The following is a 15,516-nucleotide window of genomic DNA, read 5'->3' as shown; positions in this document are numbered from 1 at the left end:
ATTTAAAAAAATTGTGTGTTTTTTAGCTATTTTTAGATATTTTTTGTTGTGTTCACATTGGTTCTCGCGGTTCTCGCAATAAAGGGTGGTTCCTAACGGATCTTTCTCCTATATCATTTTATCTAATAAATGGGGATTAAGCTTGATGTCATAAGATAGCCCTCCCCCAATCATAGACACATAGACAGGTATTTTAAAAAGGGTGATGTCAATTCTTCACAAAATGATGTCATCTTTTTTCTAAAACACATACATAACCACATACATGTACACATGCATACATAAGTTAACCAATAAAACTATTTTCTATTTAAAATTAAGATTGTAATTACTTTTAATTAATACCAATTCTTGCATTTGATTGGGCCAACCCTTCTCCCCCAATTAAACCTTTCTCCTCCTTGCACGCCATTTTACCCAATTCAAATTCGAATTTGATATGCAGAAATCGATACTCCATTCAATATGCAAGATAGTCTTTAAATACTCAACATCATAAACAGATTTCATATTCCTCTTTGCCGTTTTACCTCTTTCGTATATTTCCGCTCTCCTGTATTTGTCATTGCAACCATCCAACAATGTCTAACTATTCCTGCAGTTATATTCATCAAATATCTACCGAGAAAGATACATGGAAGTTGAAGGTGCGAGTATTACGTTTGTGGAAGCAAGCGTATCAGATTGACATGATTTTGATGGACGAAAATGTATTCTTGATAATACAAATTCTTATGTTTTTATTTTTATTTTTATTTATTTATAGAAGATTTTATTTTTATGTTTTTTATCTTCTGTTTTAATTAGGGTGATAAGATTCAGGCCACCGTAAAGAAGGGGTTGATGTGTGTGTTTGAAAACCAGCTTGAGGAGGGTAGTGTGGTGCTTCTCAGCAAGTTTGGTGTTGGTGAGATGAATGACAAGTTTCCTGTAACCAAGCATTCCTATAAGCTCATATTCTACCATCATACCAATGTCAAACGTTGTGAGAATTTCGAAGGACCTTTATATGGTTTTAAGTTTGTTGACCTACATTAGATTATAAATCGTGAGGTTGAAGTTGAATTGACAGTGGGTTAGTTTTTTTTTTTTATTTTTTTATTTTTTGGATTTCACGTAACTAAATATACCTGCTCCTTTATTTTATTGTTGATGCGTTAATGTTAGTTATCTTTGTGTTTTGCCTTTTTAGATGTGATCTGTTATGTTGTATCTACTACCGATATAGAAGTTTTTAATCGTTCTGGAAAGGAAAGCAAGAGGATAAGTTTTGAGATTGTTAACTTTACGTATGAACTTGCATACCTTTTAGGTTTATGGTTATGTTTGTATCTGTTTTTTTTTTCCTTTTATGTTTTCTTACATCCTTTTGTTCTGTTGTTAGTGGAGACACCATTGGTTGCACTTTGTGGGATAATTTTTCACAACAGTTTTCCACTTTTATTCAGGGTTATTCATGTGATGCCGTTGTCATTGTTCTAATTCAATTTGCTAAAGTTAAGAATTGGAGAGGTACTCTATAACCATCATTTATCATCTATCATAGTATATATTAATTTCTTAAATATTACTGCGAAAGTTTAAAAGATGTTTTCTCTTTACTTTTGTAGGCAGCCCAAATATTCAAAATGCATTTTTTGGTAGTCGTTTGTTTATCAATGATGATATTGAGGAAATTACAAGTTTCAGGAATAGGTCAGTCAATCTTTATCTCCATTTACATTAGATAGCTTTTAAAGATTTATAATTACTGTTTTATTTACAAATAGTGTCATTCCACTTATTATTTTCAATGATTGTTTACTATTTTCTTAGGCTCATTGAAGGTGGCCAAGTTGAAGGATCTTCACAGATTACACCAGCTTCGTTGTCCAGTCAAACTGTTTACTCTTCTGGTGAAGAATTCCTGAAGAAGTACGAGAGAAAGTTTGTCGAAGAGATTTGGGACGTCGCCGTTGTAAGTCATCGTTGTTTATTTTTTTGTAGTATTTATGTTCCAGAATTCAAGTTAAACAATACTTTATTTGCAGGAATCTGTCTTTGTTGTTCTTGGTACTATAAGGTTCGTTGAGGAAGATTTTGGATGGTTTTATGTTGGGTGTTCCAAGTGTAGCAAGAAGGTGATTCCTGCTTCTGATCATGCTGGTGGCCTTGATGATATAGATGCAGATGACGCTGCATCTGATGATGGTGTACTTTACTATCCTAAGTGTAAAATCCGTTCTCCAATAACTATCCTTAGGTACCCTTATTCTGATATTTTGTTCATTTCAACATTTGTTTAAAATCATATGTTTTAATTTATTAGTTTTATTATAATTTTTGTAATTCTAAATACAAGATACGTGTGAGAGTTCAAGATGCAACTGGCACTATATCTTTTGTTATCTTTGACAAGGATGTTTCCAAAGTTATAGGGAGGTCTGCTCATGATATCCATGATCAACAACTTAGGGTATGTTTGTAAAATTTATTTTTTTAATATATAATAAAGAAATAATAATACTCAATTATTACTCTTAGGATGGAGAGGAAAATGTCTGCCCAAGGGAAGTGAAACAGTTGGTTAGCAAGAGATACATTTTCAAAATTGAAATTTCAACTTTCAATCTGACGTCCAACTATCATGTTAATACTGTATTGAAGTTGTGTGATGACAATGAAATAATAAAAGTCATGTTGCAAGATGATACCGCCGAGCAGGTTAACTTATATTTTAATGTAATCAATATTATCATTCAAATTTCTAATTATATTTTTTAGATTAAATAAATCTAACTTTATGTCATGTTATTAAAATACATGATGTGGAAGATTTCAATTCTGAATCCGCATCTGGATCCTTTACGTGTTTCAAGGTAATAAGTTGTAAATTCTTTATTAAATTCAAACATCCTTTTCATAATAATTTTTTTTCACTATTATGCGTTAGGATATTTTTTGTTTGTGCATAGGAGGCCTTTTCTTTTACCGAAGACTCGGAAGTACCAACTGATGCTGCCAACGATGATGCCACAAGTCCTCAAGCTGCTAAACGTTCAAGTGATGTTTCAAAAGATGAAAATGGAGAGTCTTCTACAACAAAACGAAGGCTTCTGAATGTCAAACTCGAGAAGTGAACGTTATTTTTTTTCTGATTATGTGTTTGTTTTTTTGGTATTAATCGTTGAACAATTTAATTTTGCTACTTTCTTTGCATATTTTATATGCAACTTTCGAACAATTATTCTGGTCCTATTTTTTGTTTAATGTTGATCTGTTAAGTTACTTTTTGCTTGTGTTGTTTATATATTTTGATGTATTTATTCATGTTTTTGAAGTTTTTTAAATCATTTAAAGTAGCCTAAATTATGATGTTAACAAAATAAATCTTCACATTTAAAATGGCAGTTTTTTTTCTCTTTAACCTAAATCTTGATGTTTTCAACATCAACGTTGATATTTTAAACGACTCTTCATTTTATCTACTTAACCTAAATCTTTATGTTTACGAAATATATCTTGATGTTTTAAATGCCTTTTCGTTTTCTGTTAACTTTATCTACAAGTGTTTTAAGTAAACGTTCAATGCAAGCATGCAGAAGTTATGATAATTATTTAAAAACCAACAAAAATTAATAGCAAACAATCATTATGTTAAACAAAGATCCGTTCAAAAGAAATTATGTTAATTAAGTGTCATTCGTAATTGTTAATGTAATTAATGATGACATAATTATTAAACTTTAACACTCACCTTTAGCTAACCTTTTTTCAAGTTAATACCAAAAGACAGCATTGGTAACTGTTAATCTAATTAATGTAGACACAATTATTATACTTTAAGTCTCACCTTTATCTAACCTTTTTCCAAGTTAATAAGAAAAGGTATCCAATCATTGTTTTATTTTTTGTAACTACTTAATTATTATGTTTTCTAATTAATGATAATTATGCCAAGTAATTACATATATGTTTTGGTAGAGGATCCTGTAAAAAAGGCCTAAAGTGTGAGAAAGGTAAGAAAAAATCTACACCATTAGATCTTTGATCTAATGGTTGAGATTAATAGGGACCAAATTGTAAAATTTAATTTATTTTTTGGACTGAATTGAAAGTTTTAGGGGTAATAAAGTCTTTATATCCATTCAAAATATGGAAACTGTAAATCAGAATGGTGTTATATTATTTTCGTAAAAACACCATGAATTGAACTATGAATTTTTTAAAACACCATGTCATGAACATGGCTATGATTCTGTGAATGATGCAAAAAAAATTAAAATGAATGATGTTATGGACGATTATATTCCTTAAATCAAGGATTTTCTCTCTCCAAATCCTTAAATCAAGGATTACCATATTTGAATTTGTTAATGCATTTACAATCTTACCCTTTTCAATTAATTTAGATCTAATGGTTGAGATTCTTTCTTACCTTTCTCACACTTTTGGTCTTTTCTACAATAACTCCACCCTATATGTTTTAGTTTTAAGTAGATCATTAGTTTCATCCTCATTATATGCATTCGAAATGAATAGACACACCAGAAATCAGTTTCATCAAAGCACATCCAAACCTCCTCCTAAACGTAAATCTTCAAGTTTGTTTCAACAATCAGAAGTTGATGCTCATTCTAATGCAGTAAACTCACGTCGGCAATCAGAACTTCATGCTCATTCTAATGCAGTATACTCATGTCAGTTAACAAGAACATCTCTAACAGATGTTACAAACGGTTAGTTTATAGTTCATCTTCTATAACCAAGTTTATTGTTTTATTTAGAAGATATGTCATTCACTCTCTTTTTGCAGTTCCTGTTGAACGTGTACCTAAACACAACTACAAACGTTTGTTGCTTGAAGAACCGTTGGGGGTAAAAAAATCCGATGAATTTATACATAGTAGTTATCATCTTGATAAAGGAAAATCTGCTACACCTCTTCCAAATTTTGAAAACAGTCCACCCTATTTATCCCAACTTCTTTCTTCTTGTGTTTCAGCCGTTGCATTACAAAGCAGTCAACCTGCTCATAGACACAATTAAAAACGATTATTGCAGGAACCAGCAATTGTAGTTCATAATGCAACTGAAGCAACAGATAAAACCAATGTTATCAATAAAGGAAAATCTGTTTCAGGCATACAAAACTTCCAAAACAGCCCCCCTTATTCACCCACACCTATTTTTTCATGTCGTTCTACTGTTTTAAATGGTAGCGCTTATGAATCGACTCCCTTACCAACCTAGTTTAGCTTACATCATTCTCCTTTAATTCCTTCATCATCTGTCCAACGGTATGTATTCGTTATCACCTACGTTTACAAGTGCGACTCATTGCTTTAAAAACGGTACTTTTTATATTTTTTTAATCTTCAATAGTCTTTTATTCTTTTCAATAAGATACATGTCAACCAGATGAAAACATTTGATATTTGTTACCAATCTAACTGTTTATGTTAATGTAGGTTTACCTACTTTCACAACAGCATGTTATGAATTACTATTTTCCAGCTCCAGCTCTTCTGCAACTTTACTTGATAATTGTTTACCTCCACCAATAAAAGCCAAATGTACAACCAGAAGATTTAATACAAATGAGATACCTAAATTTGATCTTGATACAGATGAAACAGAATGTTTAACTGCAGTGCAATCTGTTTTTGGCATATCAAAGAGTAAGAAAGCTGCCACTTATATTAGTATATTCATATTCATATTCATTAATAATGTAATCTTTAATTAATACAGGCTATCATGATCATGGAGATCCTGTAAACAAATGTCATAGTTGTGGGGCTTTGTTGTGGGATGAAGAAAGAAGACGTGGAAATCGTAACTGTAGTAAGACAAGTTATTCCCTTTGTTGTGGTAGTGGCAATGTTGTTCTTCCTCCAACCAAAGATCCTCCAAGGCTTTTGTACAACTTATATCGCAATAAACATCCAAAGAGCGTCCAATTCATTAATAACATCAGGGCTTATAATATGATGTTTGCGTTCACTTCAGTGTTAGGGAAGGTTGATTCAACTGTTAACAGAGGACGAGGCCCATATATATATAAACTTAAAGGCAAAAATTATCACCTATTAGGTGGTTTGATGCCAGCACAAGGTAACCGTCTTAAATTTGGTCAGCTATATATTTACGACACGGAGAATGAAGTTTCTAATAGATGAAATGCTATTAGGTACCCCAACTCATCCTATATTATTTATATTAATTTCCTTTTCTAATCATTAATTCTTTCATTGTTTTTTCACTTATTAATACTTTCTATAATGACAGTTCAGGAGCCGCTGTAAATGTTGATAATAAAAATACTTTGGGTGCTGAGATAATTAATGATCTTAAGGATCTTTTGGATCATTCCAATCCATTGGTTCAAATTATCGTATTGCAAGAGATCGTTTAAATGAAACTGGTCAAAAGAATGTGCATATCAGGCTTATTGGAAGAAGACAATCCAATGGAAGAACACATAACCTTCCAACTGCTTCTGAAGTTGCTGCCATTGTAGTTGGTGACATCGATAAATTATTCGATAAAAGGGACATTATCGTGGAGACTAAAACGGGCCATTTAAAACGCATCTCTGAACTTCGCCCTTCCTATCTTCCACTTTAGTATCCTCTTATTTTCCCAACAGCAGAAGATGGTTACCGAACTGGTATAAAACATGGAATGTTTCAAGACGATGTAGAGGGTTCTAGAACTGATGTTACTATAAGAGAATTCTTTGCTTACAAGATTCAAGACAGAGATGTCGTTTTTTCACTATTGCTAAATGCAAGGAGACATTTCCAGCAATTCTTGGTGGATGCATACACTATGGCGAAGTCTGAAAGATTATTCTTTATTCATAGGCAACAGACAAAACTTCGTTGTTATTCTTATAAAAACATCTCAGCTTCCATTGCTTCAGGTAACACAGACGCATCAAAGACCGGTCAAAGAGTTATACTACCGTCTTCATTTACCGGTGGTTCAAGGTATATGATGCAGAAGTACTTTGATGCCATGGCACTCTGTAAAACATTTGGATATCTGAATTTGTTTATAACAGTAACATGTAATCCAAAGTGGCCTGAGATTGTCCGGTGTTTAAAAGCAAAGAACCTTAACGCCGAAGATAGACCTGATCTTCTATGTCGATTGTTCAAAATAAAGCTTGATGATATCATTAAATATTAAAAAAAACAAAGTATTTGGAGAATTGCAATCAGGTAAATTAATTTCTAACCTCAAATTATTTAACAATGTTAGATATGCCAACTAATTCGACTTTAAACTATTGCAGCTGTTTATAAAGTCGAATTTCAAAAGCGTGGCCTTCCTCATGCTCATATATGTCTTTTCTTGGAGTCTTCTTATAAGTTCCCTTCCTCAGAATCTGTTGATCGAGTAATATGTGCTGAGAATCCTGACAAAGCTGTTGACCCTGAGTTGTATCAACTTGTGAAAGAATTCATGATTCATGGTCCATGTGGCCTCGACAATCCAAGCTGCCCATGTATGATTGACAGTAAATGTTCTAAAAGGTTCCCTAAACCATTTACAGAGCATACTTCTGTTAATGATGAAGGCTACTCGGTGTACAGGAGAAGAGATACTTCACATTTTGTCATTAAAAGTGGAATTCCATTGAACAATGGTTACGTTGTTCCTTATAATGGTTTTCTACTTAGAAAGTACCAGGCACATATTAATGTGGAATGGTGCAACCAGTCTGGTGCTATCAAGTATTTGTTTAAGTATATCAACAAGGGTCCTGATAGAGTTACTATTGCTGTTAATAATGACAACTCAGGTGAGGCAAATGTTAATGATCAGAATGATCAACCAAATGTTGACGAGATTGAACAATTCTAAAATTGTAGATATATATCTGCATGTGAGGCAGCCTGGAGGATTTATAAATATGACATACACTATTGGTTTCCTGCCGTTGAGCGATTACCATTTCATCTTCAAAATGAACAATGTGTGACTTACGAAGACGATTCCCATTTATGTGATGTTATAAGCAAGCCTTCTGTTGGTACATCCATGTTTTTGGGTTGGATGGAACGCGACAAAAATGATCCAAAGGAAAGGGAACCGACCTATGTCTAGTTTCCAATGTTTTATGTTTGGAATTCTAAACACAGAAGATGGGTAGCTAGACAGAAACGTGGATCTGTTGGAAGAATTCATTATGTCCCTCCATCTCTAGGAGAATGTTATTATCTCCAGATTCTTCTAAATAAAGTTATAGGGCCAACTTCATTTGAAGATATTCGTACCGTCAATGGTCAAGTGTACCCTTCTTATGAAGAAGCATGTTTTGCTTTAGGTCTACTGGACGACGACAAAGAGTATGTTTCGTGTATTAAAGAAGCTAATGCATGGGCATCCGGTAGATATGTTCATTCGCTTTTTGTGATGCTGTTGCTGTCTAACAGTTTATCCAGACCAGCATCTGTATGGTGCCAAACATGGGAGGATATGTCAGATGACATTCTCCATACACGAAGGATTCGTACTAAAAACCCAGGTTACCAATAATATTTTTTGTAATATTTCTCTGTTTCTCAACTGGATTTATCATTTTTCGTGTATACTCTCTATCATTTTTAATAGACATTTTTATTTTTTGCAGTATTAACCCTCCAACCAGAAGAGATTAAGAATCATGCATTAGCTGACATAGAATGGTTGCATAGAAACAATGGCAGCACGTTGTCCAATTTTCCCGACATGCCTTCTCCTGATCAACGATATGTCATTAGCTCATCCAATCTGTTGGTCCATCAAGAACTTTTATATAACAAAGATTTGTTACAAGATGAGCACAGTACCCTTCTTTCCAGTCTCACAAGTGAGCAAAGGTGTGTTTATGAAACTCTCATGGCGGCTGTTGAGCATCAACGTGGAGGTATGTTTTTTGTTTATGGATATGGTGGTACTGGTAAGACGTTTATTTGGAAAACTCTATCTGCTGCCTTGCGTTCTAAAGGTAATATTGTATTAAACGTTGCTTCGTCTGGTATCTCATCCCTTTTGTTAAGTGGTGGTAGAACCGCTCACTCCAGATTTATCATTCCTATTAACGTTAACGAGGATTCGGTCTGTTCTATTCAACCTAACGGTGATTTGCACAACTTCTGAGGATGACCAAACTTATCATTTGGGATGAAGCGCCAATGACTCACAGGCATTGTTTTGAGGCTCTAGATAGAACGCTTCGAGATATTCTTCGTTTTAAGGATGCATCTAACGAAGACAGGCTATTTGGAGGAATGGTTGTGGTTTTTGGAGGTGACTTCAGGCAAATTCTCCCCGTCATTCCTAAAGGAAGCAGACATGACATAGTGAATGCCTCCCTGAACTCTTCTCACCTTTGGAATCATTGTCAAGTCCTTAAGCTTCATGTCAATATGAGATTGCAAGTTGGATCAGGCTGTGAGAAAAATGAAATCAAAGAGTTTGCGGATTGGATATTATAGATCGGTGATGGTAAAATCGGAGAACCAAACGATGGAGATGGCATTATTGATATTCTTGAAGAGTTGCTTATTACAGACACAGTTGATCCAATTGGTTCTCTCATATCATTCACATACTCTGATATTTCAAGAAATATTTCTGATCCTTCTTATTTTCGCGATAGAGTTATTCTTGGCCCAACACATGAAGTTGTAGATATAATCAATGATAGATTGTTGTCAATGATTCCAGGAACTGAAACCGTTTATCTTAGTTCTGATAGCATTTCAGAGTGTGAAGACGTCTCGGGAATGAATTCTGCTTTATGGTCTCCTGAAGTACTTAACAACCTTAAACTATCTGGTTTACTAAACCATAAGCTAATACTCAAACAGAATGCTCCGGTCATGTTGCTCCGAAATATCGATCAACCAAATGGCTTGTGCAACGGTACTCGATTGCAGATTGTGAAACTTGGAAAGAATTTAATCGAAGCTAAGATAATGACTGGTACCAATAATGGAAACCACGTGTTCATTCCTAGGATGCGATTAACTCCTTCTGACAAGAGGATACCGTTCAAGATAAATAGAAAGCAGTTTCCTTTAGCCCTTTACTTTGCCATGACTATTAATAAAAGTCACGGTCAGTTTCTATCACATTTTGGTTTGTACTTACCACGTCCGGTTTTTACTCATGGACAGTTATATGTTGCTGTTTCAAGGGTAAAGACTAAAAAAGGATTGAAGATATTGATATGTGATAAAGACAACAACATTAGCTCCACTACAACTAATGTTGTTTACAAGGAAGTTCTTCAAAATTTGTAACAAATGACAATGTTTCCTTAATGTTTCCTGTACTTTTGCATTTTTTTCCTAATTTTCATGAATATTTATATTTTTATATTGTTCTCCATGGATATACTATACATAATATATAGTTATATATAACACTGGCCATCAAAATCGATATACCAAATTTAGTTATATATGTTACACATCCCAAAAACAAAATTACGATACCATCGAAACGGGACGTGACTGTTAAAGTTTAAGTTAAGAAAAGTAAATTTGTCCAACCAACATAACCACCAAAAGATAAAGCATAAAATCCTAAAAACATGTTCGTAAAACACATCAACATACTTCAAAGTGTACTTTGTCACCTGTCACACTTTTTTCTTCCACCATCTCAAACCTCAATACTTTGTCCACAGACATCCCCGTTTTATCCAGTATATGCTGCCAGTCCGTAACCATTACCAGATGGGTGTCATCACCAGGTTGTCTATCATCTGTCCTGACATGTAGGGGTACCAGAAACCTGACATGACCAAACGACAAGACTGCACAACCGTACCTATTCAGCTGGTTGTCTCGAACAAACTTTTTTGGTATAGTCTGTAAAAGTAAATCATTGATTTTATTATTCGTTCTTCATGACCCTTAGTTTAAGTAAAAGTTAAAGACAACATTATACGAAAATAATTTATAAAAAGCAAAGTTGTTATGTAAATACCATGTAGTTTGTCTTTGTCACATGATATTCAACCTTTTTCTTGTATGATCGACGCCTTTTGCTGTGATGGTGGTTGGTACGGCTGCACTGATGTTCAGCCGTTACTTGCAGTCCAACCCCGTTTTTGTTGAAAATGTTAACATTGAAGTTAAAATGCTCTTATGGGGTACTTCCCATCCATTGAAACAGTAACTAGCAACCCTCCTCAATGTCATTCTCGAAGCAAAATGTGGTCCATCCTGACCCCATAAATCCACCAGCTAAACCCTTTTGATTTTCTGTAGTGAAATCATAACAGACATCAACCTTTGAACTTTGTTTCGGTCCGTGAACTTTTGCATGTAAGTTGTCAATCTTTAACCGTCTCTCAGACAACAATCACAACAATCCATGCGGTAGATCCTACAATTTTCACAAATTTCAGAAACATTATAATACATTTTACAAACAATGCAACATATATATTATAACTTTATTTTCAAATAAATAGATACTGGCAAAATATAAAAACAATATAGGAAATTTTAACCTGCCTGTAGTAACTTTCCTCCGAAGCCCGTACTAAGCAACCATGCACATAATCTTTCCCCGACCGATCCTTTCGAATTTCAAAACCCTCATTGCTCAGAACAAATACCTCAAATTTTGCTTCCTTCACTTTTTTAAAACAAAGCTTCTCTATGTTCTTGTGTTTGTACGATTCAAGAAACCGAATCCACTCACAACCGTGTATCTTTCTACTTCCATGACCCATGTTTTGTACAGAAAACTTATACCTAACCCCCAAATAGTCAACCAGCTTTATCACTTTGCAATCTCTCGGTATTTGGTTACTTAATATCCTTGGTAAAACCTATACATACAATTCAATCACTAACATTCAAGTCTATTCTATAAATATAAACACAATTCTAAGAATGTATCTTACCAATCCGTCTTCCTTCAGTTCAATGACATTCACAATTATGATAAAATCCATCTGAAATTCAAAAACAAAAAGTAAAAATCAAACAATTTAACACAAAATCAGTTTTATATCAAAATCATAATATGTAAGCCCTAAAATAACTTTTAAGACTTTCTATGACAAAGTCATATCTTTCTACTGCAAGTCGGTCCCCACTACCATCCATATTACACTAAATTTCCAAAGATACATCTTTGTCCCAACTTGAAACATCAATGTTTTTAAAAAATCAACACTATATTCGACGACAAATCAGATATATCAACACTGTAAAAACCTATTGTAGTAGTTTTACACAAGAATTCTACAAGCAATCTGAAAATATTCAACAAACTATATTTCAAACAACATTACGTCAGAATTTTACTTAGACGCAACTCATAAAAAACAAAAAAAAAGTTCATATAAATCTTATTATAAAACTAACAAAACAACTTTGTATACAATTTCTGTTTTTCAACATCACCACATCATGATTTTGATGCATTTAATCGAAATCAAGAAACAAAAACCCAAATGTAAAACCAACAAAGTAAAATAACGAAGATAACAAATGCTATTACCTGATCGTAACCTTCAATCGTCTGATTGCCGATGTTGGAGAAGAAAGTGAACAGTTTCCTTGTGATAGAGAGTTCTTGAAGAAAGTTGTATTGGGATTGTTAATATTAGTTTTTAAAAACCTTTATTATAATCAGGATTGTTAAAAAGAGTTATTTAATTAATCAATGTTTTTATATTCAATTATAATCAATGTTTTTTTGTAAGTGAAGTTTTTATTATTTATTAGGAAATTTTATAAATATATATCTTTTCTTTTTAACTTTAAATAAATTAATAGATCAAATTTTATTAAACAAATTCTTTTTAATAGAATGTAAGATGTATTCTTATCTCATCCACTAAAGAAAACCCGTTTATTACACTTAACTAAGAAGAAGTTTTGTTTGGGCCAAACCTTCTTCCCCCACCTATTCTTTGATAATTTCTAAACGACATAAACGTCATCACAACTTTTGCCAACAAAGTATTGTAATTAGTTTTTAATGTCTCATATTTTTTTTAATCTCTCATTAGCATAAGCTGTTTAATTATTATTTATTTTATTATCGATTAATATTTATCGTTGTAATGCTGTTAGCAAATGTAAAATGTTCATCATATGACATTTCAAATTCTCTATCAATTAAGGAATTATTTTTAAAACATTATATACTTACGATTGATTTGATTGAAAATTTGATCTAATTCACTAAAACAAACCCGTGTGTTACACGGGTCATAAGCTAGTATATATATATGAGTGAATTTCAAATTTTGTCCTTTATCTTTATACCATTTTTCAAGCGGTGTCCTTTGTTTTGGTCAAAAATCACAACAAGGATAATGCAACCAAATCTGATTTTTGTGAGGTTGAGTGCTTAGTTTGATGAATGAATGTATGAACGAGTATGTAATGTAAACAATGATGAACACAAAGATTTATACGAGGAAAAATCCCTTGATCAATGAATGATCTTCGGGATAAAAAACCTCGGGCGATGGAAACTACCGATCACCAAATGTATAGCAAAACAATAACAATGATTCTAGTATAACTTCGGAAGATAACAAGCTCAATACTAGGATTTGCTAATGTGTGTGTGTGTGTTTCGCGAATGAATATCAGAGAGTTCAAGTGTCAGTTGTTGTGTTTCTATTATGAGCCTATTATCCCCTTTTAAAATTAGACATATCTAGGTAACAAACTATCCGAAATCCATGCAAGCTTCACACGTTCTCCCTTAACGGTCATGGATCCCCTTGCACGTGTTATAATTAGCATATTCCTCCGATATTCCCGTGTTGACTCAGTTCACTTAACATAATACCTGCAAACGTAAACTAAATACACAAGGAACAATTCTTAAAAAACATAGACATCAATAAGGATCCTTGATCCTAAGATTCCCTGCATTATCCGTTAAGGATCCGTGATCCAGGTTTAATATCAGGATGGATGATCCTCAACATGAAATCCATGCGCTAACAATTTCCCCCAAAATATGAGGAATTAAATGTAACTAGATGAGTCATATTTTTGCTAAGATCGGACTATCCGTTGCCAATCGAAACTGGCCGTTATAGTTGGACTAGCCGTTACAGCGATGACGTTTAGCGACAAGACCCTTCCTGCAACAAACATCATTATATATAGGGAATAGATAGAGATGAGATTTGTCATTTAAAACCTGATCTTCGCAATTTATATCCGTAATTCAAAAGTCTCAAATGTATACTCTCTCCCCTTTTCCTTTAATCCTTAGTCTTTTCTTCTTCTTTCTCTCTGAAAATCCATGGCGAAGATGGTTACCCGGTCCTCCCCACTAAAGGATCCAGAGAATGATAGCCCCCTATAAGTCAGGGTCTTCTCAAGAATCCTTCCAAGGAACTATGCCGTTTTACTGATCCTGAAATTGATCAGATATGTCACTGTTTCCCAGAGGGAACGATCTTCAGGCCTTTCGATTCTTCGATGAAGAGCGATTGTAAATCCAACACCTGGGTCTCTTTCCCTGCTGCCACTTTTTAGATTGGATTTTCCTATCCTTTTCTGGCGTTTACCCAGAGTTTCTTCACCTTAACTGGCTTGTGCTACATCCAGGCAATGCCGATGTTGTGGAGAGTACTCTTCACTCTTGAACAAATCATTGAGCATGAGGGTATAGACCTTGGCCTTATTGAACTGAACCACTTGTACAACCTGGTCAGCCATGGGTCTCACCGTTTTCTCTTCAAAGCCAAGCCCCAACACCCACATCCACTCCTCAAAGTCACCAAGAATGAGACTAACTGGAGAAACCAATTCTTTTTTGTCAGGAGAGATTCCATTCCCAATGGAAATCATCGTCCTAAAAATGAAACTTCAAGGGTAGGATATAGGATCCTTAGGCTAGGACCATAGAAAGTTTCTTTTCTTTTCTGAAGAGGATAACTGATCCTTACTTCTTTCTGTTGATGCATGGAATGTCTGTTGACTACGTTTGCATTACGTCTTAGGTCAAGATAGGTGAACATTGGGGCTAGAATGTCAAAATTTGGTTTCATGTTGTTAGGTCTGCTTTTGTGATCATGTAAGTAGGTCCGCTTTAATGGTCATCATATGGTCCGCTTATTTGTCAAGTTGATAGGTTCGCTTGTATGGCAGGTCACTTGAAGCGAACCAAACCATACTATATATAGGGACATATGAGCGAACCATGTTAGTAGTTGTGTATGTTGAAGCGGATCTGTTGAGAGCTTTTGTTACCGAAACTCTGTCAAATCAGTATCAGAAAGCAATAAAAGGAAAGGAATTGAATAGGAATAGCTGTGTAACTTCATTTACGTTGATTCCGCCTTCGTACGTGAAGATGAACGTTCTCTACTGACTATTTAGGGTCGGAACACGGTCCAACAAGTGGTATCAGAGCTCAGGACGAGGAGTTCATACTACTACAGCTTGATTCTACCGAATTCTCTGATTTCTACTCACTTTCTCTCATACTTTTTCGATTTAAAGTGGTTCCTATGGTTGAAATGGCCTGAAAATTGAATCT

At 34.0% G+C, this 15,516-nt stretch overlaps 3 protein-coding genes across 3 annotated transcripts; all 3 read left to right on the top strand.

The window, feature by feature from the left end:
• The first annotated feature begins 581 nt into the window (after positions 1 to 581).
• Positions 582 to 3,119, top strand: LOC110919203 (replication protein A 70 kDa DNA-binding subunit C-like). The gene is made up of 11 exons (XM_022163481.1): positions 582 to 710; positions 808 to 930; positions 1,039 to 1,075; positions 1,193 to 1,289; positions 1,385 to 1,512; positions 1,611 to 1,695; positions 1,816 to 1,957; positions 2,031 to 2,192; positions 2,309 to 2,455; positions 2,524 to 2,703; positions 2,955 to 3,119. Exons 1-11 carry the CDS (start codon positions 582 to 584, stop codon positions 3,117 to 3,119), a joined length of 1,395 nt encoding a protein of 464 aa, XP_022019173.1.
• A 4,984-nt stretch (positions 3,120 to 8,103) lies between these two features.
• LOC110919202 lies at positions 8,104 to 9,132 on the top strand. The gene is made up of 2 exons (XM_022163480.1): positions 8,104 to 8,518; positions 8,624 to 9,132. Exons 1-2 carry the CDS (start codon positions 8,104 to 8,106, stop codon positions 9,130 to 9,132), a joined length of 924 nt encoding a protein of 307 aa, XP_022019172.1.
• A 35-nt stretch (positions 9,133 to 9,167) lies between these two features.
• On the top strand, positions 9,168 to 10,280 carry LOC110919201 (ATP-dependent DNA helicase PIF1-like). Its single transcript, XM_022163479.1, has 2 exons — positions 9,168 to 9,413; positions 9,471 to 10,280. The coding sequence occupies exons 1-2, from the start codon at positions 9,168 to 9,170 to the stop codon at positions 10,278 to 10,280; spliced, it is 1,056 nt and encodes a 351-aa protein (XP_022019171.1).
• Positions 10,281 to 15,516: the final 5,236 nt, after the last annotated feature.

This window comes from Helianthus annuus, chromosome 16 (assembly GCF_002127325.2).
Source record: "Helianthus annuus cultivar XRQ/B chromosome 16, HanXRQr2.0-SUNRISE, whole genome shotgun sequence".
In the NCBI taxonomy this organism is placed as follows: domain Eukaryota; kingdom Viridiplantae; phylum Streptophyta; class Magnoliopsida; order Asterales; family Asteraceae; genus Helianthus; species Helianthus annuus.
This window is presented reverse-complemented; position numbering and strand designations above follow the sequence as displayed.